Source organism: Tauraco erythrolophus, chromosome 13, assembly GCF_009769465.1.
Source record: "Tauraco erythrolophus isolate bTauEry1 chromosome 13, bTauEry1.pri, whole genome shotgun sequence".
In the NCBI taxonomy this organism is placed as follows: Eukaryota; Metazoa; Chordata; class Aves; order Musophagiformes; family Musophagidae; genus Tauraco; species Tauraco erythrolophus.
Window position 1 is genome coordinate 20,762,419 of NC_141477.1, and position 23,536 is coordinate 20,785,954.

Genomic DNA, 23,536 nt, shown 5'->3' on the forward strand with positions numbered 1-23,536 from the left:
CAGTATTAGTTAGTGTGCAGGTGCTAAAATCAGGGCTGCAAATGAGGAGCAGGTGAGCTGGCAACCGTTGGCAGTTTGGACAGGTGGAGAATATCATTTGCTCTACTTGAGCTTGCAAACTGGTCAGCAAGTGATCCATTTGCACACTTTTCGGGGGAGCTACTTTTCTATCACTAGGCAAATTACGTAGTCGCAGCAGAAGAAGTAATAATAGAAGAAAATGGGAAACGCGCAGGATCATTGGCATATTGGCCCCAAATTGCTCGCAATGTCCATTTTGCATCCCTGTAACTTAGAAGAATGGTATCCCTCTATCTCTATAGACTGGTAGGTGTTGATTTGTGGCACAGAGGATAAATCACAGAAAAAAAAAAAGACATATAACTGTGTGTCCTTTGTCTGATTTGAAAGCACCAGTCACCTATCTGCTTATTTTGGCAGTACTCTACTGTATCTTAAACATAACTTGCAATATGGACATTTAGCTTCGTGTCGCTTTACATGGAATCTCCAAGGGAATCCGAGTCATCCAAAGACAGAGGCAGATACAAGTCCTGTAGGAAGAAAGAAGAAAATGTTAACTCACACAGTCAGTTTCCTGACCTTTGGTCATGCCTAAGGAAGCAGTTGAATGGTTTGGTTCCGTGCACTTCACAGGGACAGGGTGGAAGACTCGTGCACTGGTTACTGGATGGGCTGACCAGTTCCCAGGTAGTTCAAGGCTAATATCAAGGCAAGTTACCTTCACAGTGGAGCAAGAGAGTCTTGGTACCAGAAGAAAGATGACTGTTCAGTGATAAGTTTGAGAAGTACTTTTTATTGCTTCTGAATCAATGTGTCCATTATAGCACATGCATGAAAGAGCAGGACCTTTTCTTAAACAGGTCTCTTTGAAACTAAGTCCGTGATAAAGAGTCTTACCTTGATTTGACAGCTACCCTTAGGACAAATCTCTAGGAAAATCACGTGTTCCATGACTTATTCTTTATTTTAAGTCATTTCTGATTGATTAGAAGGGTTAAGAAAATAATCCCAGATTTATTATTTGGATTAAATGCTGAATGTAAAGCTTTTCCAAGGTCCCTTTCTTACCCTTTCCAGGGTATAACCATCTTATTCCCCTTCCTTAAAGTTCTGCATGGAATTAGGTACACAAACCTGCTCAAGGGCTAAAGCTCTCCTTGGACCTTTTTGAATCCTGATTCACACAGAGGTAATTACTGTGAGCAAAAGGAAGAAAAGCCCAAACATACAGAAGGGAAAATCACAACAATCTTGATATAAGAAGAGGTAAAATATGACTTTGTGGTGAACTCAACCTAAGCATTTATCATTTGAGCTTTAGGGTGGAAAAAAAAAAGATTTCATCATAAGCAGAAAATTGCTCCTGGGAGGAAGACAATGATCCATGAATATTCTGGTAACCTAAAATACTACGTTTGTGTCTGCTGATTGGCTTAAGTTAGTGGAGAAGATCGTAGATGGATTGGCTTTGCCCTCAGCTGTCACCATCTATTACAAGTCTTTTAGGAGCTTTGCTGGAAAGGTCATAAATCAGCCAGCTGAAAACACACTTAAAACATAAAAGAACATTGAGTTTTACTTGTTTTTACCAGGAAGCAAATACTCCTCTCCAAAGTCCTAACTGAGATAGTGTTTGGAAAGTATTTTAGGTCCAAAGGATGCAGTTTACAGCATTACTTTGGCTGAAATACACACAAGCAATTGTTGAATTCAGACTATGGGCTAGATCCTGTTCTCAATTATAAATCAATAATAAATGTGGACCTGTTGTGTTAAAATTGGTGTATTTCCTCAGACTTAGACTGAGCAGCTGAGATCAGAGTGAAGTCCTGAGGAAAACACAGATTTCATTTGGATTCAGCTATGCCTTTGTTAAAGAAAGTCAAATAAAGTCAAATAAAGCTGAGTAACTACAGCCTCTCCATGTGGTGGGAATATTTTAAAGATCTGATTTTTGAGAAGCCAAAATTCCACCACAGACTCCCTCAGTACCATTTAACCCCATGTTCAAAGGTCTGTGATCCAAGATCTTACATGGTAGAGGTGTACTCCAAAGGCCATTGGACTTTTGGGGATTCTTCCCATTGACTTCTCTGTGCTTTGTTCCACCATCGTAACAACTGTAGTCCTGCTGCTGCTACCACTCCTCACTTGGAGGAAAAACATAATCCTCAAACAGAATGAGTTTAACCCATGCAATCCAGCCCGCAGTGGATTACACGTAGCTGGCTGACTGCAAACCCTCACCACTATCAGAATTTTTTAATCACTCTTCCAGAATTTCAAGTTAATATTATCAAAGTCATACACGGGCTGAGAGGTACACTGTGATTACTGAAGTGAAATGTCACTGACCTCCTCTCACACATACATTTATGTCCAATTTCCAATTTCTGTATCAAGTAAAGACTGTTGGAAGCAACACTGTGGCTATCCCAGAAATGAGAAAGCCCATGGAAATGACAATCTGGACTCAGCACAGAATGGCACTGAAGGACAGAAACAGAAAAAGCTGTGACTGCTGCTATACCTCTTAAATAAATGAATTTATTATGAGCCAGCACAGGTTTACTGATCTCTACCAGGATGCCACGTTACCAGTTAGACACTCTGTTTGTTACCAGGAAAAGCAGCTACTATACCAGAACACAATGACTACACTAGCTGTAAAAAAAATCACTTATTTCCTGCAAAACAGAGCATGGCCGTAAATAATTAAAGAAAAAATCCTTGAGAAGCATCATTAAAGTGATGTCTGAGACCTTCAGTAACATTTGCATTTCTTCTGCTGTTTAATGGACCAGATTTGCCAACACTTAAGGCTTTTCAAGAGAGGAGGATTTAGATGAAGATCACATCCATCAATATCTTGTGAAATTTCTCAAACAGTGCTACAAGCTTAGGGTTAAGTCATCTCTGCTGATCCATATGGATGATGTTCAGCACACATCAATAACTCCAGCGGAAGAAACAGGCCAATGATTCGTCGTTCACCGTCTTGCTAGAGCCCAAAGTGACAACCCTTTTAGGTAACGGGCCAAATCCTCCACTGTTTCAACATAAGGAGTTGTGCTTCCAGACAATATGGCCATGACTTAAATGCCATACAAATCTGAGTAGACTGAGAAACAGATGTAGTAAGGTATAAGAAACGTAATACCTTGTGCTTACGGAGGCTCCCTGGGCTGGTGGGTGTGGAGATCGGGGACTGCTTTGATTTGGGTGTAGACAGCTGACTGCTTGAGGTCCCATTTGCTGTCAGAAAACAAGACAGAAGCTAGCAGTCAGGCAAGCAAGAGGAAGATCTTCTTTCTCCTTCGGGGAGATGGAAGGTGTCCAAACATTGAACACAGAAACACTATAGTTTATTCATGTTAGACAGGAGAAAAAAAAAAACAAGTGAACAGCATGGCTATTCACCCAACTTAAGGCTTTCAGCTGTTCAGGATAACAGACTGCAAAATACAGTGAAATACAAAATATACCGAAGGAGCAATATTTTACACTACAAATATTCACCAAATTGATCCAAGATATACATCGCCAGAAAAACAGAGAGACAGTTTCTACGTTCAGCACAATTGAAACCACCTGGCGTTAAGGGCAGGAGTGGAAACCAGAGGCTGCAGATATCCTGGATCCTACGCCAAAAATGTTAGATGTTAAATGTACACATTGCAAATTAGACAAACAGCTGCCTGGAATGCCCTGGATGTGCTTAGCCATGGCTGGGATTAAATGACCAGAAGAGCCCTTCTGAAGGCCTGGGGTAAGCGCAGGGTGGCACGTCCCTGTGCACCTCGCTGGGGAGAGGCCAGAGCTGCCTCTGCTGTTGCCCCACTGCCTGCCCCAGAGAAGTGAACACGGTCCATCACAGGCAGGAACAGCAGAGTCACGTCAAGCGACGATCCTCTTGCAAAGATCAAAATCTGGCCTTTTGGGTTGCTTTGTTTGTTCATATTGCTTTGAGGAAAACATAGTTATTCTCCATTTTTAAAAAATATTATTAACTTAAACCAAATGGCTTTTGGAAGGGTTGTTCTTTGAGGCCTTCCCAGACCTGGCTTTTACTTAAAGTGAAGGGCCACAGGCCTATGTCAGGGCAAGCTATTATGCGTTTATCGGACTACAAAGGAATTAAAGTAAATAGCATATCACGCAGAAAAATGAAGGGAAACAAAATAGAACGAGGATAAATTATTTTTTTCCTGCCACTGATGTTCTTTGAAGTGGCTAATGTCTTTGATAATTGCCAGGTGTCACAATATGTATTTCACAAGGACATACTTACATATAGTGAACTTGGGCACTCATAGGTTGTGCATCAACTCCAGGGATACAGACCCTCTTGTTACCAGGAGTTGTAAACACAGAGCTCCATCAGCACCAGCAGCATTACTCGAGGGAAGGAAATTCAAACTCATGCTGGCTGTGTCCAAGTAGATTATCTTTTCTGGCCTTTTCTTTTTGCAATCCAAGCTGCAGCAAGCTGGAGGCCTTATAAGCATTAAACTACATACCACAGTCAAGTCTACAGAAAGTGACATTTCCAAAACCTACTCCAGATGTTAACATATTCAGCACAAGCCACAAAACTAAACCCCAAATATTTTGATTGTCATTTCCTTAAATGGCAATAGTTTTGCCAGCCCTCCAGAAAACTATACAAACCCCTTTTAAAGAAAGCATTTTAAATTGTGTTGATGTTTCCCACAGAGAGAGAAAGACAAGCATACAATGATCCAGACTTCTTGTCTTGCTCCCTAAGAGCCCAATACCTCTGCATGCCATTACTGTAACTGTAAAGGCATGTGCACAGGGGGATGGACGACTTCAGCATACGAGACGCGTGCTTCCAACTGTAATAGCTGAATATGCTAATCAGTTACTTAAAATTAAGCAAGCAGTTGAGTGTCTGGAGGAGACCTAAGAAGTGTATAAAGTATCATACGGTAAGAAGAAGGTGTGCCAGTGAGGATTTTTAAGAGCAAAACCAGAGGAACTATTGTTTTAATGCCTAAGCCAGCCTCATTCCTCTTCTCTGTTATCTTCTTGTGAGAAAGAGGGGTGTCACTCACCAGCCTGGGCTGCGGCACCAAGGATGCTGTTGCATCCTCCGCAGCCAGGAGGAAATGGCCTGCCTCTTGTAGGCAGGATAGGTACCTTGAGTTGAGTAGAGTAATTAGTTCATTATCTTCAACTCAGTCCAGCTGGGTAAGAATGATTGGTGCCATAATTCCCCCTTTTTGTTTTACCATTTTTTGTTTTCACAAAGGCTTTATGGGTGAGCAGAGACCCGGCCCATTCATCCAACTCCAGCACGCTTCCCTCCCGCGAATACCACATCGGGGCTTGCGGCTTTACCTTCTTCTCCGAAGGACTCTCGCTCAAGCTCCCGGCTCCGGCTCTTTTGGCTCGGGCTCTCGGCTTGGCGAGGGAGTCGGGGCTTCCCAGGGTCTCATGGATGTATCACGTCGGGGTCACCAGCCTGGGCTGCGGCACCAAGGATGCTGTTGCATCCTCCACAGCCAGGAGGAAATGGCCTGCCTCTTGTGGGCAGGATAGGTACCTTGAGTTGAGTAGAGTAATTAGTTCATTATCTTCAACTCAGTCCAGCTGAGTAAGAATGATTGGTGCCAGAGAGGGGGACAGTGAAGGTTCGTAGTATCGCTGGCCCAAATGTAGAGGTCGTACATGTGAATCCCACCATAAGTGTGAGTGTAAAGAAACGTGTGCTCTAAGCCACGGGACAAAGGGGGCACTGCCAGCATGTTAAAGCAGCTCAAGCTCAACAGACTCACGGGGATGCAGGCCCTCTGTCTTCACATCCAACACTTCTGTGCAGAAGGCGCTGTTGGGAAGAGGAGGCGATTCATCACAGATGGCTTTTTTCCCATTACAAATGCACCTCACTGAGGAAATAGATATCTCTTAAAAGGTGGTAGAAATAATGATTTCTGTATAATTGGGGAACAGAGCGACCTTTCACCTCCCCATTCCACTCAGGCCATTCGTTATTGGTGGGGGGAAAAACCTAGTTATGGAAACCCAGAAACTGTTACACCCTGGTCCCCGCACTGCGACGTGCCGCTTTTCACTTTGCTCCAGTTCTACAAAGTGAGCTGCCCTCAAGGCTGGTGGGAAAAAAAGTAGAGTTCACTAACTACATGCCATATAATGAAGGCAAATCTTAAAAAAAAGAACTTGGGTCTCTTTTTTTTTCTTTCCCAGTGACTTTGGGTTTTCTATTAAAGAAAATGTGGGGTACAATAGTACTAGTATAATCTATATTAGCTAGAATTCATCTCTGATTTCTAAAATGCCTCTTTCTTTATTTATTTCCAATTGTCACTGATCCTAAGGCAGCAAGTAATCCTTCCTAAGATGAAAGATGCCTCTTAACAACTCTACAAAGAACCCAAATTTCCCTTCTACAAACAGGAAGAGTGAAAGAACGGCTGATAGTCGGTTGTGCAGCAAAGAGATGTAATTGCTGCAGGGAAGGACATAAATTCCCTAATACAATGAGACTTTTAAGTGCTACAGCAGGGATATTAATATTTTATGAGCACCAGTGAAACAACAGATGTGACATCCAAATCAGAAATCCAATGAGACGGATGTATATCGTTACAAATACTCACAAAGAGTTCTGCAGCAGGAGCAACAATTAAGAAGCCCAGTTTAATTTTCTTAGTGTCTGATAATGAAGAATAGTGTTCATAATCAAACTTGCACGCGTTTCTTTTGAACTCAAATGCAAGAAAATAACAAGAGGCAAAGAGCAGATCCCAGGTGGTACATAACGCTGCTGCTCCACTAAAATCTGCTGATGACTTATGGTAGCTAAGGATCTCACATAAGCTCAGCTATTGGAAACCATTCTTTACAACCAACTTTCATTTTAATTCATTTGTGTGGGTTTTTTTCCCCACTGCGTTATTGTTTGTGTATTAAGTCTTATTTATGTCACAGTATTTGCTTTGCAACCTCAATTTACCTTAAAGCCCCTCTGTGCGTATGACACATCCTTTAATTGCATGAACGTGTGCACTACTTGTTTTATAGGATCCGTACCCCCTCCAGTGCACAAGGCAATCTGTACTCAGGAGATAAATCAGCAAATGAGGGGGAGGATGGCGAATAAAGCATCATGTCATGCTTGAGATGGCTATGAGAGATCCAGGTAAACTGAATTCTCTGCCTGCTTCTCCCAGATATTTTAGCCAAACTTCTCATATGTGATTGTTCCTTGAGTGTTGCTCAGGTTTGCTTGGATGACTGGGGCTCTGGATCCGAATTCCCAGCAATGATAAGCACCGAGACTTGTAAATGAGGTTAGTGAGGTCCATCTTTTGAATTCACGTTTCTATCAATGAACAGAACTAGAAAAAGCAGAGCCCAAGGAGTACAGCAAGTGCTCAAAATGGAGATAATCTCTTTTTCTATCCATTTGTAAAATAAGGATAATACTCCTTGCTCCATTGTGGTTGCCAGGGTTCTGCAGATGAGTTCCTAGTTTGAGGAGTGCATGCTTGTACATCACAAGAGTGAGAGAAAAAAACATGAAACACATGGATAGTTTTGTCTCCAGGTCAGGGTTTGTAGTGTCACCAGGACAGTAAAGCGGGGCAACAACCAGAACAAGGACAGCATAAAGCAAATGTAGAAACAGCAGCTCATTCAGCGAGCACAAGCCATCCTGCCCTCCAGGGCAGAGGAGCCTGTGGGAAAAATAAAGGCTCTGTGGTCGTGTTAATTCAGGAGTGGAAGAATTCAGGCTGCACAGGCATCCTTTGCTCAGGCATCTCCTGACTTCCAAGCACTCAGCTCTGCAGCATTGGCACCCTTTTCTCCCCACGTTTGTGAGGGTGATCTCTGCGCTGGATGCGTACCGCCGATGGTCAGCTAGCAGAACGTAAGTGCAAGTGGGATAACGAGCTGCCCTGTCTTGTGTGCAATCCAAAGGACATCTGCTGCCTTTTAACACATTCATATATAATGACCCTGGGGAGCCAGATCTACAGGCAGGACAGACTGACGTTCTGTATCTGTTTTGCTAATTGCTGCTGCCTTGTGAGTGTGCTTTTGTCCCTCTATCCAAACCCTTCCATGAGAAGACAGAGAAATTCAAGTCCTGCAGCAGGGCCTGAGAGCCCTGCTCATGGGCTCCCTGAGCAAAATCGAGGCAAAGGTGGGGAAAGACGTTTTTGAATTTCAGCTCAGGTACCTGTGGCTCTGTACAGCAAAGTACTAAGATCATGCTGGTTTTAAAAATCATAAACTCTCCTGTTGCCACACACGTATTTATACAACTGAACCCTTGTTTGTTATGTGAGTTACTGTAAGATAAATTCATATTTTTATAACAAAGAAGTAATGGAAAATGACATCATTATTTTCTCTCCTGTATTTCTCCCTGGAGATTTAGCTCTGTCTTTTGTTTGGTTTGACTTCTCATTGGAGTGGTCTGTTAAAGACATTTTGCCAAACTTCATGCTGGCCCTACCCCATTAAAATTTCATGGACCACAGCAGCAGCACAGAGACTTCTGTCCTTACAATCAGTTTTCCTCTGTCATGTTAGGAGAAGGAATTTGATGGTATGCTGCAGGTGTAGTCTGTTTTTTATTGCTCCTAGCTATGTCATTTAGCAAAGCTGACTTCATAGAAAGAAAAACAGACACTAGAAAGAACCACAGAAGCTTTGTAACTCAAATTCTGTGCTCTGAATTGGGATTGGGTATATCTGGATCATCCCCAATAGAGATCTGTCTAATTTATTTTTTAAAATAATCAAACCTGACTGGGACTCACAAGCTCCCCAGTAGATGTGCTCCAGTGATTAAGATGCTTATAATTGAAAAGTGTTCCTAATATCTGATCCATACATCCCTTATTAAAGTTTAAACCGATGTCCTGTCCTATCCCCGATAGGCACACAGGAAAATTGATCCTTATCCTCTTTTTAATACTTCAAATGCATTTGAAGAGTGGCAAATTGTCCCCTTCTCAATCTTCCTTTTTCCTAAGCTGAATCAGTCCTTCAACATTCCCTTCAACCTTTCCTTCCAAAGCAGTTTCTTCTGTATTTTCTCTAGTTTGCCTGTGTATTTCTTAGCATGTTCAGTCCACACTAAAACACAACTCGAGCTCGACTGAGGCCAGATAGAGACACCAATCCCTTCCAGTCTCAATTCACACCTGATATATGAGACTCTAGTTCAGCTCTCCTAGCTAACATTTGGGAGACAGAATAGAGAAAGGCACTTGGATACATTCTTGTAGAGGGAGAAGTAAAATCCTGCTGTATTTTGCTAACCCCACCTTGCTGGAAGCAACATTTTGGAGGCATTAGGTGGAGGATATAGATGAAACACTGCATCTCAGCTCCAGCACCAAAAAGATGAGAAACTAAAGAATATGTTGGAAGCTCAGTGGAAACTGCTGGTAAAGTAGCCAGTGCCTTCTAGTCAAACTGAACCAAGAGGTGAAAACAGCTCCATGTTGGAATTATCAGCACAGAGTCTGGAGGAACAGCTGGATCAAAACAGAAATACACTGGCATTGCTGAGAAGGTGTATATATGGGTTGGGGGTTAATGAGAGAAGGAAGAAAGGATTCCCCTTGGGAATATAAGGACTGCAGTCTGTTACCATCTGCTTATAGCAAGACACTTCTTCATTCTTCATTCATTCATTTCATTTTCATTCATTCATTTAAACGACTGTATGGTAAATAAAGAGATAAAACTACCATGCCAAATAAACAGTGTTTAACATGTTCCTATGGATTAGCTACCTTTTAATTAAGCAATTAAATGGCTTAGAAGCTGCTTCCTTTTCAGTGCTAGATTCACAGACTTGCTCCATATATTTCCTTCTGTATTCTGCTTTTGTTTGGACTCAGAGGTGGCCCCAGAGACCACAGCCAGGAACCAAGCTTTGGGTGCCATCAGAGGAAACTGGACTCCAGCCGGCAGTATACTCTCTCTATGGCTCTCCCAGAAAGCTAGTTATACCTGGATCTATATTTCTCATTGAGAAGTAGATCACTAAATCCATAGCCAAAACCAGAAGGAGCAAAGGATATCAAAGATGAATGGAGATCACCTAGCACAGAAGGCAGATCTCTGCATAGAAAGCTTCCTGTCTGACAAATCAACTTAGACGGGGATCGACACGGTCTGTGACGATGGCTAACGCAGCACCAGGCCACACAGTTGTGTTCATTCACCTGCATAACCTGATGGTTTACTGCGGCAGGATTGAATGCGTGCAGGTTGCTGGAGCAGACTCTGACCCACTGGAGCGTAGACAGTGGCCTTACCAGAGGTGGCTTGCCTCTTTGGAAGGTCTGGAGCACATGCTGCAGCCACTCTGCTGCTGGAGATGTCTTTTGTCCCTTGCAATCTGTGAGACAATAGCTTTGTTTTTAGCAATGTTATTCTCCAAATGCTTTCAGAATACACAAAAAGTCCCAAATAAAGAGCCTCAAAGCTCTTTCCTGTGCGTGAGTCCATGGGTAGATTAGAGAGCTCTGTGTACAGAGTGGTTATCACTGTCTTGGATGATCCATTGGGAAAGAAGGCGTGAACAGCTTAAATGATGCACTCGAAGCCACAGAGTGAGGCAGTGGAGCAGACTGGAATAAAACACAAGTCCCCGAATACCCCAGCCTGCGTGGAGGATAGCTGCTGCTTGGGCTCAGAGCGTTTCCACAGCTTTGAATGAGAAGTGGTTTATTTATGTTGACACATAAAGATCAGAAGCATTCCCACAGGGAAAGGTAGAGAAAGTGGGTGCAACGTTTGCATGCTGCCAACGTGACATCCTCAGAATTAGCACGAGCAAGAGCTGCTGAAGCAGTTTTTTCTCTTCTCTCTGTGCTATAACAGTGACTTGTTACTTTTGTCCGCTGTCTGCTGGCAGCATGGAAGCTCTTGCCAAGGAGCGAGGCACAGCTGTGCATGCACAATCTGCTTTAAGCCTTAGCTGCCTCTGTGGGCAATGCACGCGGACCACCGTCCACGTGTAGCTCCACTGCATTCTCATTTTTGCTGCTGCTAAATAATGTACCATTTTCTTATCGGTTTTAACAGGGAAATGGAATAATTAGGATGGGAAATGGAAAAAAAAAGAACATCCTTTTCTGTAACTGCTGTGTGCTTGTAATGGGGAGGGTTCAGACTTCTTTCACTCAAGCAGCATGGAGATTTACTTCAGAATCTGCACTTACATCAGTGCTCAGATACGGCACAATGGCCTTAGAGACTACGCTGGAAAAAACAATACAGAAACCTACATGGAAAAGAACTGAAAAGATCAGAAACCAGTAACATAGAATCAAGGAAACTCCAAGTTCTGATATGACAACCACAGCAGAGTGAAAGACAGCACAGACAGAAGGTACAAATGGGTATGAAATCAAACACGTAGCAAAAAATACACAATATACTTGAAATAAAACTGCTTTTAAATCCTTTCACAAATGAAATAGGTGAGAATGCTGGAAAAAAAAAAATGGGTCAGATCATCTTTTATTAATCAGGCATCATTCAGCATTCCTTGCCTTTTTAATGTGATAACTTCAAAATCCAGCTACGCCTGTTGATATTTGATGTAAATATTGACTCTTAAGTAATGTGTAGACCTACTTTATTACAAATTCAAGGGACAAGAACACAAGATGGTATTCCTTTTTTCTCTCTGTCCTGAGGAAACAACTGTCTTTGATTACCTTTCCAGTGCTGAGAGAGTTCAGTCATTTTTTACTCTCATTAAGCAGGACAGGCTGCCATTTCTTTCTAAATTGAAATAACAGGAAAGTACGAAAGACCCTTGTCTAGATGGATTAAAGAAACCTGATTTGTCCTTCGTTACCGGCCTTAACTCCAGGAGCTGGCTATTGTTCAGCATTTCTGGTTATTTTAATCTCCTCCTGAAAGGCTTTACTAACTGTGTTCATTAAACTTCATCAGATGACTCACCATTTTGTTCCTGTGAGTCATTCACTCAGTTTTAAATCAGGAACACAATAGTTGCCATTTCACATTAGACTATATGTTCATGCAATAAAGCCTAGTTCTGATGGTAATTAGCACCTGATGCTTATGGAGAAGGTTTAAATGCTGTTTCACAACTCCTGCATGAATTGACTCCCAGAACACTGAATGGGAGTCGGGTTTTTTTAAATCAACAATGTATTTTCCATCATGCCTTCAATGTACCTACGCAACTTTACCATGCATGTGGGACTGTAAAAGCTTTTTAGATTATAGCAAGCCTGAGTTTAAGAACAGCCAACACTGGAATCTTGAAGGAAAACTCTATGAATGCAGAGTCACCTTACAGAGAAATAACTTTTTTAAAGTCACAGAGTCTTGGCATGTGCCAGGCAATTTCATGCTGTCTCTTTAAGTAGCTGAAGAACATCAAGAGACCCTAAACAAATTAACTGCTTCCTGGGGAAAATCTTTCTGAATACTGTAAGGAGAATTTGATATCCAGTAATCCAGTATCTACTGATGGTCAACTGTTGTGTGGTGTTCACATGCAATAGGCAATGTGTTACCATGAAGGTGAAAAGAAACTTCTGGTTCATATCACCTGTGTTACTACTGTGAGTCACTTGAACTATGAAGCTCTCCTGAAATCCTGGAGTGGTGATTTGGCTGTTTTAGTGAAAGGCCATGTCTGCTTCTCTGTTGGAAAAAAACAGGCAGACAGGTGGCACACCTAGAGATCCACCCTCTCCATCATGACTCTAAAAACTATCCATTACCAGAAGTGTGATATTCAGCCCAGCCTTTATAGGCTCTGCAGCTCTCCAGGTGTGCTGCCCCACCAATCCAGTTGCTCCTGAAGAGCGAGGGAGGCATTTCAAATGGTGCACACTGCTGCAGCAAATCAGCATTCCCATTTTCCTTCTCTTCTGTTACCGAATGAATGTCTCGGTATCACATCAATAAACCCATCACCAGTTCTCCAACTCTAAGGTCACTGGTCTTCTTTAAATAATGATCAGGAGGGGACACTTCTGACCTGTACCATAATTAACATTTGCATTGCACAGGAGATTATTCTAAATCAGTCGGTATCTATAGGGAACATATAGGAGCTCTGTGGGCCTTGATTTCCTGCTTGTGAAATGGAAATGTCTTAAAATTTGGTTAGGGCAGGAGGCTGTGAGACTGCGGGTGGTGTGACCTAAAGCCACAACTGCACTTCACCGATCAGAGAATTCCTCTCCAATATTTATTAAGTGCTCCTGCACACTGGCACCAGCTTCTTGTTATTAACAAATGCCAACGTTTCATGCGCAAACACTCGAGGTCAGTGTATCCAAAGACACAAAATATGTGGTTTTCTCTTAAGCACAGTTAATATTCAGACACCAGAAAACAATCACTCACCATCTTGATGGTTACCTGAATCGGCTGGAGACTTGCTCCGGCGCATGGGGGCAGGGCTCTTTGCTGAGCTCTTCTGAGGGGTGGGAGATGACTTACTGCCCGTGGCGGCTGCAGGGCTGCCCTTCATCACCCGGCACTCTAAGGGAACAGAGAGCAGCCGTGGTTATGTCCCTGCCTGCGCTGGCTGCCGATGGACACCAGGTATGAAACGCCCATGGGCAGCTTAGTGCTTTGTCTCCAAAGAGCTGTAGTAAACATCAACGACAAGGAAAAAGCTGGAGTCTCCACATTTTCTCCAGAGCAGAAAGGAGACTTTTTTTTTTGGGGGGGGTGGGCAAAGAACAGCTTTGCTCCTCTGGAGGAGGTGCTGAGAATGTATGTCAAGATCAGGATGGCTCCCTGAGCAGGGCCTGTCTCCATACCTGTGTCCTACCAAAGATTTTGTGCCCTTCCCCTTGCCTTGGTTCTCACCAACTAGTGAGCACAATGAAAATGGTCAACACTGACAGAGGGAAGAATCAGGCCAAAAAATCAGTTCATTTGCTCTAACTCTTCCGTGAAGACCTAGTAGTAGGAATGACGAGAGCAATTTATGCAGGTGCGGAGAGCCAGCTAACAGCTCCTGGCATGATATAAAGGTCTCTAAGTGGCAGATGGGACATCTGCCCCAGGAGGTTTTCACTCAGCCTCAATCAACCTTCTCTGTGGTTTCAACAAGCTGCAACTTTTCAGATGCAGAAAGCAAAGACGACAAAATGGTTTTACAAAACACGTCCTCTGTCCTGGCCCCTCATCCTTTTCAGAAAGGTTTGTATAAACAAGTCTAGTAGATTTATGTACTTAAAGACATGAGCAGATGAGAACCCCAACTATGTTTTCTTAAAAAATAAATAGGCCAGGAAGAGGGGAAAATGTAAACATGATCTACAGTGTCCTGCAGAAGAGAACCGAAATGCTAATAAACCTCTGTGTGTCCCAGGATTTCAGGCATGCCAGATCTTCAAACCCAGGGTTTATTTACATTGAGAGCTAACAGAAAAAGCACTTTCCACCCCTCGATTTATTAACTTAACCCAGTTAAGAAGGCGGCAATAAGAGGGGATTTCCTTTTTGTCAAACGCGAACTGGTCTCACCTCATCTCCTACAACAGATTGTCCTCACCATGATGTGAAAAACAGGTCTCTCTTACAGACGTGCATTAGGTGTTCCTCATAGAGACAGTTTTTTATGGAAAAGTTCAGCTTTTCATGCATGGGTTGGACTAAGGACTCCCTTGACTGAATTCTCTAATGGGAATCAACTAAGGCAGCACATAATGGGTAAATATTTGGTCAACCGAAAACAAGTTGTCTGACCTAAATATATGTGTTATTTATTTATATATCAGTATATCTATGAAAATGTAATTGCCTTAAATTTTTCCCCAGGCTTTCCTCATTCTCAGACAGTCAAGAGTCAGACTCTTCTCCTTCCAGACGGTTTGCGAGAGAGTTCGCTGTTGGGTCATGCAGTACAAGAACGTGAAGAGAGGATGCCCTGTGCTCCAGGGATCCTGCATGGCGATAATTAAACCTACAGTGAGTTTATCCTCTCTTCTGCTAAATGGATTTTTGAAACTGTAAATCAGGGATAGAAAAAGTTGTGTGGCTTCTTTTCAAAGGTAGTAGACTTCTCACAGATGATGCCACAGAAAGGTTTGTAGGGCTCCAGCACTGATATAGCCCCAATTTTTTGTACATGAAGAGCAGTAATGAATTGAGGGGGGGAGGTGGGGAAGGTAGACTATCCCTCCTCAATACTGAAGAATATAGTGTTTGATAAGATGCTGTGAGATAGCCACTAGGAAGAGTGTGTAAATCACTGCTCCTGGTGTTAACCAGCCAAGCCAAAACATGGGGAAAGATCATCTTCAGTCACTGTGGAAGTAGTATTTTTCAAGGCTCTTACATATAGCTGTTGAACGAAAACAGTGCAACATTTCGATCTCAGAGTGCGATTCGTTTGCCCAGCCATAGGCACCAAATGCTACGTGAGATACACTAGAGTACAGCCTCCCCAGAGCAGAGGGGATCTTCTGGTGCCCCTGTGTGATATCTGTCAATCATATATCACGTGGGAATCTCAGAAACCAAGAAGGTCTCAAAGGGTGTCAGATACCTATGTTTAATCGCCTGGATTACTCCCTAAAATATAAACCTAAAAAGTGAAAATACTTTATGTTGCGTCTTTTCAAAAGCTTTCAAATTTATTTTCTTTCCAGAGGATTAATTCCTTGAAAAGAAACTCAGCTTTGCATTTTCCAGCACAGAAAGGCTGACTCTGAGGAATTCCTCCAGCTCAGCCGTTGGCAAGTGTCAGTACACCAAAGGCAATCGCTGAGCATTTGCACGTCTTGAAACAAAGTTCTAAAGGTGGAAACCTGACTGTGCTTAAATTAGTGTAAACGGACCTCTGGACATCACAGGGGGCGTGACGTTTCCAGGGGCTGATGCTGAGACCAGTGGGCACGAATGAGATAGAGCAACGTCATCTGGAAGGTGCTCAGCAACAGGGATTACAGGGCGGAAGCTGTGGTGGGCGGTCAGGAGGAAAAAGATGACATCATTCTCTCTTGTGCTATTTCTCATTTTGTTTCCTGATGTCCTGCCAGAGTGAACATAATAACCAGCAATCCGAGTGCGTGTCATCCAAACAGGCAAGAAAAAGTAGCCCACGACAGAGGAGATTTTAATAAGTGACGTTCACCTGCAAGACCTCAGGACTCACAGTTCTCCTTGCGGCATCTGACTCCTAACCAGGAAGGATGATGGGTGTATAATGGGAAAACACTGCTGGCTAATAGCTCCTCATCTGCTTCTCGAGAGGTACAGGGCACCCCTGCTCCCCAAAAAATACCCCTGAGAGCTGCAGTTCCTTGGTGCTTTCCCAACAGCAGGCTTGGCTTGTTTTTGTTAGAGAAATCCAAGCTGGAAAAATCAGTAGTAACCAAGGAGTGCAGGCAGAGAGCTGGGCTTCCCATCAAGTTGTTCTGCTAGGATTGCATCCAAACTGTTTTACAGTGTGGAACTCCCCATGGAGCTGATTCAACTGCTGAGTGTTAAAAAAAATATGAAGCTCAGGTTACAGATCGCTTCCCCAGCCTGACACAGGCTTTATTCTCTGCCTGCAAAGTTTCAGCTGAATCTTGGAAACTTTCTTTGAATTACCCAAGAGCATCAAATGGGTTCATCTGGAGTACACAGGTCAGAAGTACCAGCATCAAATAAAATCAGGCTTGCAAAGGAGTCATAAAAATACAGTGTTTGAAGATTAGAGGCTGCTTGACTTCCTGACATACAGCAAAAGTCCTCTTTGGTCTCCAATGCCAAGCCAGCTTGTAGCATATAAGTCAGCAAGGGGCTCCTGTTCCTTGTGCAGGATACCTAGAGCTTTGGGAAATGAGCCTGGATGTTTGGAGACCACATTTTCTTCTGGTTTAAATGGTCACAGTTACGTTAATTTACTCTTGCTGCACTCACTGCCCCCAGCAGACAGCCTGTGCTGTTGGGGTGTACAGTTGCCAAGTGGGGTAGGTGGTAACTCCTACAAGGAAGCTCTGCATACTCTGTGAAATCAAAGATTTCACGGCTTAATTGATCACAGAGACTCACATTATTACAAATCTGTGCTTGCAGCTGTAACAGAGACAAATAATAGTGCTGTCCCATCTCCCCCAAACAAAGAATTAATGCTCTGCTTTTTGAATCAGCAGAAGAAAGCAGTGGAGGGAGTGATTTTTCTTTTAACTATGCTTGTTCCCACTTTTTAATATTCATGTGTGTATTCAAGGACAAGAGTCCTTCTGTTTCATTCTGAAGAAAAATGTATCTATCTGACTGCAACTGGATAAAATGGAAAGATTTTGCAGTAAACGTCAAACGGTGTAGGAGCCCATCTATTCTGACTTGGACTACCTCAGTCAGTATTTGCCTGATCGTAATATCTGTACAAGTAGCACAAAAAGATGTTAAATTCCATGTACAAAGTCTTAAAAACAGAACAGAAGCATGCAGCATTATTATCTGATACAAGCAACCAAATGGAAACGAAATAAAAACACAGACTGGAGAGCAGTGTTACCGCTTTCATCCAGAGAAAAGTCATCCTGTGCGTAGCGGAATTTTTCTGGACCGCAGGCGATAAACACATCATCATCCCCAAAGAAATCGTGGAGACAGGTCACCTACAGAGAGAGCAAAGTCATTCATTTTATTTTTAATTGGCAACATTCTGATGTGGCTTAGTTTTAATTTAAACAGGAGGGAGCTGCCTCTCCCCTGTTCCCCCTTCCCATGCTGACTCAGTCCCACTTCCCGTAAGCCTGGTGCACAACACACAACTGCTCTGGGCAAGTCAAGCGTAAAAGTGTAATTAAAAAAAGAGGAAAAAAAAAAAAATCCCAACTACCTTGCAAATTCTATGAGATATGGCACTTCCAATCCACTTAGGAGCTGACAGAATACATTAGTCACCCTAAAGAACGACACAGGTGTTCCTGAGCGACTTCTAAAATAAGAAGCAGGGGTGCCCCCGTGCCACGTCGGCGGGCAAGGCTGTGACACCACCACCCATCCTGGTCAGTGTCTTCATACCAACAGAGCCTGAACTCAAAGAACCATGAAGGAGGCAAAGAGCTGCTTTGGGGCACAGCACAGGTGCAGAAACATGACTCTTCCTGAGCAGGCAATCTCAGTGGTAGATTTTAAAGCCAAAAAGTTTATCTGCGCCATTTGGGAGAAGCCCAAAGTATCATTGGATGCCCTTCCCACCCAAACGTCATTTAGAGCCACAGATTTACTCCAGATGTTGTGTCTCCTTCTCCCGGCTTTTGCCACCCAGAGGTGGGATGATAAAGCACTGCTCCTCACTGCAGAGCTGCCCATCCCACAGAAGGCTGAGTGGTGGGGAAGGAGGATACCCAGCGGGAAAGGCACAAGCCAGGGGAGGGGAGGTGTGTGGCAGCCGGGCGTGGGAGCTCTGCCCTAGGGCAGCTCTGCGGGCAAAAGAAAAGCAATAGCTTTCAGTCATCTAAAACTAAGACCCCTGTCAGGGGACACCACAAAAGCAGGATATAGAAAGCTGTTTGAGATAAACAGAAGACGGGGTCACGCTGGCTAATGGCTCGGAATACCTTGCGTCTCTTTTTTTGCCACCCTAAATAGGGGGAAACTGTGTCTTGCAGCACCTGAAGCTCCAGACCCATGCCTTGCCTTGCAGTATCAAACAGAAGCAATGCACAAGATGTGGGAGCTCCAGATCCACTGATTTCATCAGAGACCTGGTATGTGACAGTTTGGGAATCTGAAAACGCTTGGCAGGTCGCTAGAGGCATGCTAGCAGGAGAAAAGTCTAAAACGCCATCGCACTGGGAGCTAGTGCCCGTGTTCAACAGGCAGAGATCTGGAACTCTCCCTGCTACTCCACAGATGATGAACTTGTTCTTTTAACAATATTTTTAACAAAATCTAGAGGTTAACAGCCAAGATTTATCACAAAAGACAAGCAAAATACCTGATTAGGTACAGGAACAAGGAAAATGAAGGAAGTTATAAAGATTTTGAAAAGCACGTCCTAGCAATAAATCTTATTCAAAGGGTGGGCTGACGTTTGGGACACAAGCGTGTATCAGTCCTTGTCTTCCGTCCTCCTGCTTCTCCATAATTAGCTGGGAGATGAAGTATAGGATGAAATTACCATTTGCCACTGTCCTCCCAGCTGGCTGAGGAATGTCATCTCACTGACTGGTTGACACCTTAGCTCTCTATACAGCTAGAGGGCCCTGTGTAATCTTTTTCCCATAGTGTCAGGAATTACAAACTCACTAGGAATATCCAAGTGACCTGGGACAATACTGATGCCCATGATTGGCTCCTACTCTTTTTCTGCAATATAATATACATGAAGGCATTGTTCCTGGGTTATTATATTTTAGTTTGTTTGAAATAAGACTCAGATTTCTTATGTCATGTTAGGAAACATGACATATCATGGGGGTCGGTCTCTTCTCCCACGTTATGAATGACAGGACGAGAGGGAATGGCCTCAAGTTACGCCAGGGGAAATTTAGGTTAGCTATCAGGAAGAATTTCTTTACAGAGAGGGTTGTGAAGTATTGGAACAGGCTGCCCAGGGAGGTGGTGGAGTCCCCATCCCTGGAGGTGTTTAAAAACCGTGTGGATTTGGTGTTGAGCAACATGGTTTAGGGACCCTGACAGCGCAGGGTGAATGGTTGGACTCGATGATCTTGAAGGTCTCTTCCAACCAGATGATTCTATGATTCTATGAAACGTTCTTGTGGAGCGCGCAGGTACATGGAATGGATATTCTCTAGGCCTCTTGGCTACAGACTTACACAGTTACAGTTTTGGAAATTTCCACAGTTACCAGTGAAATAGTTGATGTGATTAAACAGCAACAGCAAGGTTAACTCTGCCAATGGTAACTCTGCTGGAACCAGGGGTGATCACACAGTAACTCATGATAATGCTACTGTGTTATCTTCATGTACCTAATGTTAATCTGAATCATCTTAGTGCAACAGCTCATGGAAAATGTGCACATCATTGCTCTTTGGAGAGACCCATAAACACCCAGACTTGTCATCAGTATCGTGTAGAAAATTGCCTTTTATTCATGCTCCTGGCAAGCTGATAGGAGCTCTTCTGAGGCAAAGGAAGATGATGCTCTTCCACCTTCAGAAAATGCTTTGAAAAGTTGTATGAATTGGAAAGTAGCACTTTTATTTTGAAGAGGAGAAAAACACTACTGAGAAAGGAAGTTGGAAGGCCCAACTTCAAAACCTTTTCGTTGCTATTCAAGAGGCAAGCATTCAGCCCAGCGCTTGCCTCCAAGGGCTGGAGGGACAACAAAGTACCTCTATTCAATTGACTTTGTCTAGAACTTCAGCCTGAGCTCCTGACATCCCAGCCATAGACCAAGTACTGTGTCATGAGGAGAAGAAACGCTCACCTGCAAACACACCAGAGAGGAATGTCTCCAGCATCAGCCAGCCTGGTGCAGCCCACCAGCCACACATCTGAGCTGCTGGGTGAGCCCAGGGTAAACATGGTGTTTTTAAAGTTCTGTTATTTTTCAGGAGACCATTCCAAGCAACCGCAAGACTGGCACTGACGTTTATAATGGAGGTATCGGGCTGACAGCTGGTGCCCAGTGTTTTGGTGTGTCGGGGCACTGGGGTCTTTACAGAGAGTAGATACATTGTGAGGGATTGGAGAGAGCACTGGAGATAACCGTGGGGAAACTTACTGTAGACAGAGCTGAATTTCCGTATCTACTGATCTCTTTGAGCCGGACTGTGAAAAGTTAATTTCAAGCTCTAATAAATCAACTATAAAGAAGGCTTTTGGCTATCTTAATAAGGCTCAGTATTTCACACTGGTTAATATAATGTATAATTAAAGCACTGCCTGAGAGTGCCAGCGCTGGTTAAGATGCCAAACATTAGTGAAAAGCTTGCTTTTCACATCAGCATGACTTTCAAAACGAAGCAAGCAGAAATCTGCTGTGGCTTTGATCAAAGGTAGAATTTTCTTTGCAAATTTCAGTGAATTCCACTTTCTCTTTGCCTAAAATTAGGTTGAAAAATAGTTAACATGTTACCCATAGAGAATCCTCCTACAGAAAAGATGACATTTGTAGCCAGCACTTGGTACTACAGTCTTGCCCCTGAGGATGCACAGCACTGATTCATTTGCAAATAATTGGGTTTGGCTCAACACAAGTTCCCATTTGAATGCCAAGTACTACACTTATGCCATGGAAAAGATTCATGGCTTGCTTAGCTCGCCCTTCCGTACAGAAACCACTGCCCAGTTAAACGTAGAGCAAAGCTAGATCACAACATAAGGGTTCAAAAATTACCCAGCCTTTTAGATGAAATCAGAAAGGGCCCACAAATGCTTTTATTGTTTCCAGGTCATAAGTCAGAGTGTATGTTTTGTCCTTGACCTTGAACTCCCCACAACACCACAAGCAAAAAGAAAGTCCAGGCAACCAAGAAAGCCTCCAGATCAACGTGACGGAAAGCTACCAACACGCACAAAGATGGAAACCTGATGACATGTCCAAGAAGAGGACTTGCAACTCACTTTGCTGCATTCTTGTCCCTTCGGATAGCAGGTTATTGTGTGTATTTCATAACTGTGAGCAGCCGGCTGCATGAGTACTGGAGGCTGGTAAAGAAATTAGATAATCGACTTGTTGAGCTCCTAATATTCAGGAAACAATAACTTCTGGTTTTGGTTCATTTGTTCCCTTTTGTTTCCTGCTGTAACTTCCACTATTAAAAACTCACCACGACATGGTAGAAAAGACAGCCAAAACCCAACCCCACTCTCATAAAATAGCGCAAAACATTGCTCAATTCAGAAAATAACAGGTGTCACATATTATGCAGTCGTAGCTACACTGCTTATGTTCACCACGTGTGTGGTATTATCAGTTTACTTCCTGTTTATTAAACTTTAATCCTAGATCATTACTGTACGTCCCTGAAACATGCCCCATATGTTTTGCTGTCTACACAAAGTCGCTGGAGCAAACTTCCTTTGGGAAAACATGCGACTGAAGTGCTGGGTCCCACAGCACCAGAGCCAGCTTGCCTAAGTGGTGCATAGGGAAAAAACCACCAGGAGAAAGTCCTAGATATGCTCATCCCTGAAGGACGTGAAGCTAAAGAGGACACAAGGTGGGAAGCGGGACCGTGGGCTGCTCCGCTGGGATAGCTGGTTTGAGCCCTTACTAGCCAGTATGGAACCTTTCAGGGTTGTTTTGACATGCAAGGCCAAATCTCTACCCTGCATTAATTGTTTTTAGTGACTCCAGAATAACCTTATTAGTCTCCTTGTCTCTGTCTTTCAAAAGTCTTTTTTTCTCATGTTTTCTCAATTAAAAAAAAAAAAAAATAGTACGAGTCTCCCCTCAGGCAGTCTGGACTGTTTTGAAAGTGTATCTTCTGCTTTAGCTTACTCTAATCTACTATTCTAATTATATCCAATAATTAGTCTGGAACACCATGAAAACCCTGAAAGAAAGTTCGCATTAACAAAAATTTACCCTGGCTGATAACGTGAAAATCACTGTTTTTAAATGCTGCATTTTGCTCCTAGCTATAATTTTATTAAAGCCCAAGACAGAAACCAATAGTAGCCTGTCGGTAGTAGTGCAAGGACCTGTGCTGCTACCTGAAAATGGTGATTTTACTGGTGGTTGTTATCATGCATCCTTAGCATTGACACTGGAAATGATTGAATTAGTAGGATTTTGTCTTTTTCCATTTCTAAGTCTACAAGCTTTTTTATTTATAACAAAAATTAATCTCGTGTATATAATTACAGTAGACAGGATAAACAGCATTGATTTCCAAGATATATGTGCATGCCTTTGTTTAAAGGAGGATAATATTTAATTTGAAATTCAGGATTAAAAGGACAATATTGATTTTAAAAGGATCATACTGCATGAAATGTTCTCTCTCCAATTCCTGTAGCTTAAGCAATTCCTATTGAAGGAACTTAAATCTTCACACTCCAGTCGATAAGGCACAAATTTATTTCTTACACAGTAATTATTTCTAATAGATTTGATGGTAACATTTTTCTTTGTGTCAAGGTTTGATTTTTTAGAAACTTTATGATATATATTGTGGAAGAAACAGAAGCTGGTAGAGATTAACAGAGATTTTAGGGAGTACAAAACTGTTTGCAATTCCTCAGGTTTTCATTAAGCGTGGTTTCTTTTCTCGTTAAATGAAATCCTTCTCTGCTTATATTAGAAAAACCTTCCCTGAGAGGACAATATAGCCAGGATTTCCGAGAGGGGATTTCTGCAGTGGCAGTCCATCAGTGTCTGGGGCAGCAAGTTTAATTGCAGAAAGGAAAGATACAGCCTTCTGCGAGATGCTGTGCCTTCTTGTTCATTTTAATTCAGTAGTTGTAGAACTAAGCATTTTTCAGGATTTTGACAAAATGGAGCTTGCCTCAAGCATCTCTCGCAGTTTGCTGAAATACCTGTGGTTCTACAGATGTTCTGAGTTCACCT

General features: G+C 42.9%; 1 protein-coding gene across 2 annotated transcripts in view; it reads right to left on the reverse strand.

The window, feature by feature from the left end:
- Positions 1-497: 497 nt before the first annotated feature.
- DCX (doublecortin) overlaps positions 498-23,536 on the reverse strand; it is a 72,855-nt gene continuing 49,816 nt past the window's right edge. Inside the window, exons 3-6 of one of the 2 annotated variants that reach the window (XM_086619609.1) lie at positions 17,558-17,660; positions 13,453-13,575; positions 3,185-3,279; positions 498-554 (exon numbers count right to left, since the gene is read on the reverse strand). In XM_086619609.1, the coding sequence (XP_086475735.1) occupies positions 498-554; positions 3,185-3,279; positions 13,453-13,575; positions 17,558-17,660 (378 nt within the window). Of the gene's footprint in view, positions 555-3,184; positions 3,280-13,437; positions 13,576-17,557; positions 17,661-23,536 lie in introns of both variants that reach the window. The other variant, XM_086619608.1, reaches the window with a different exon arrangement.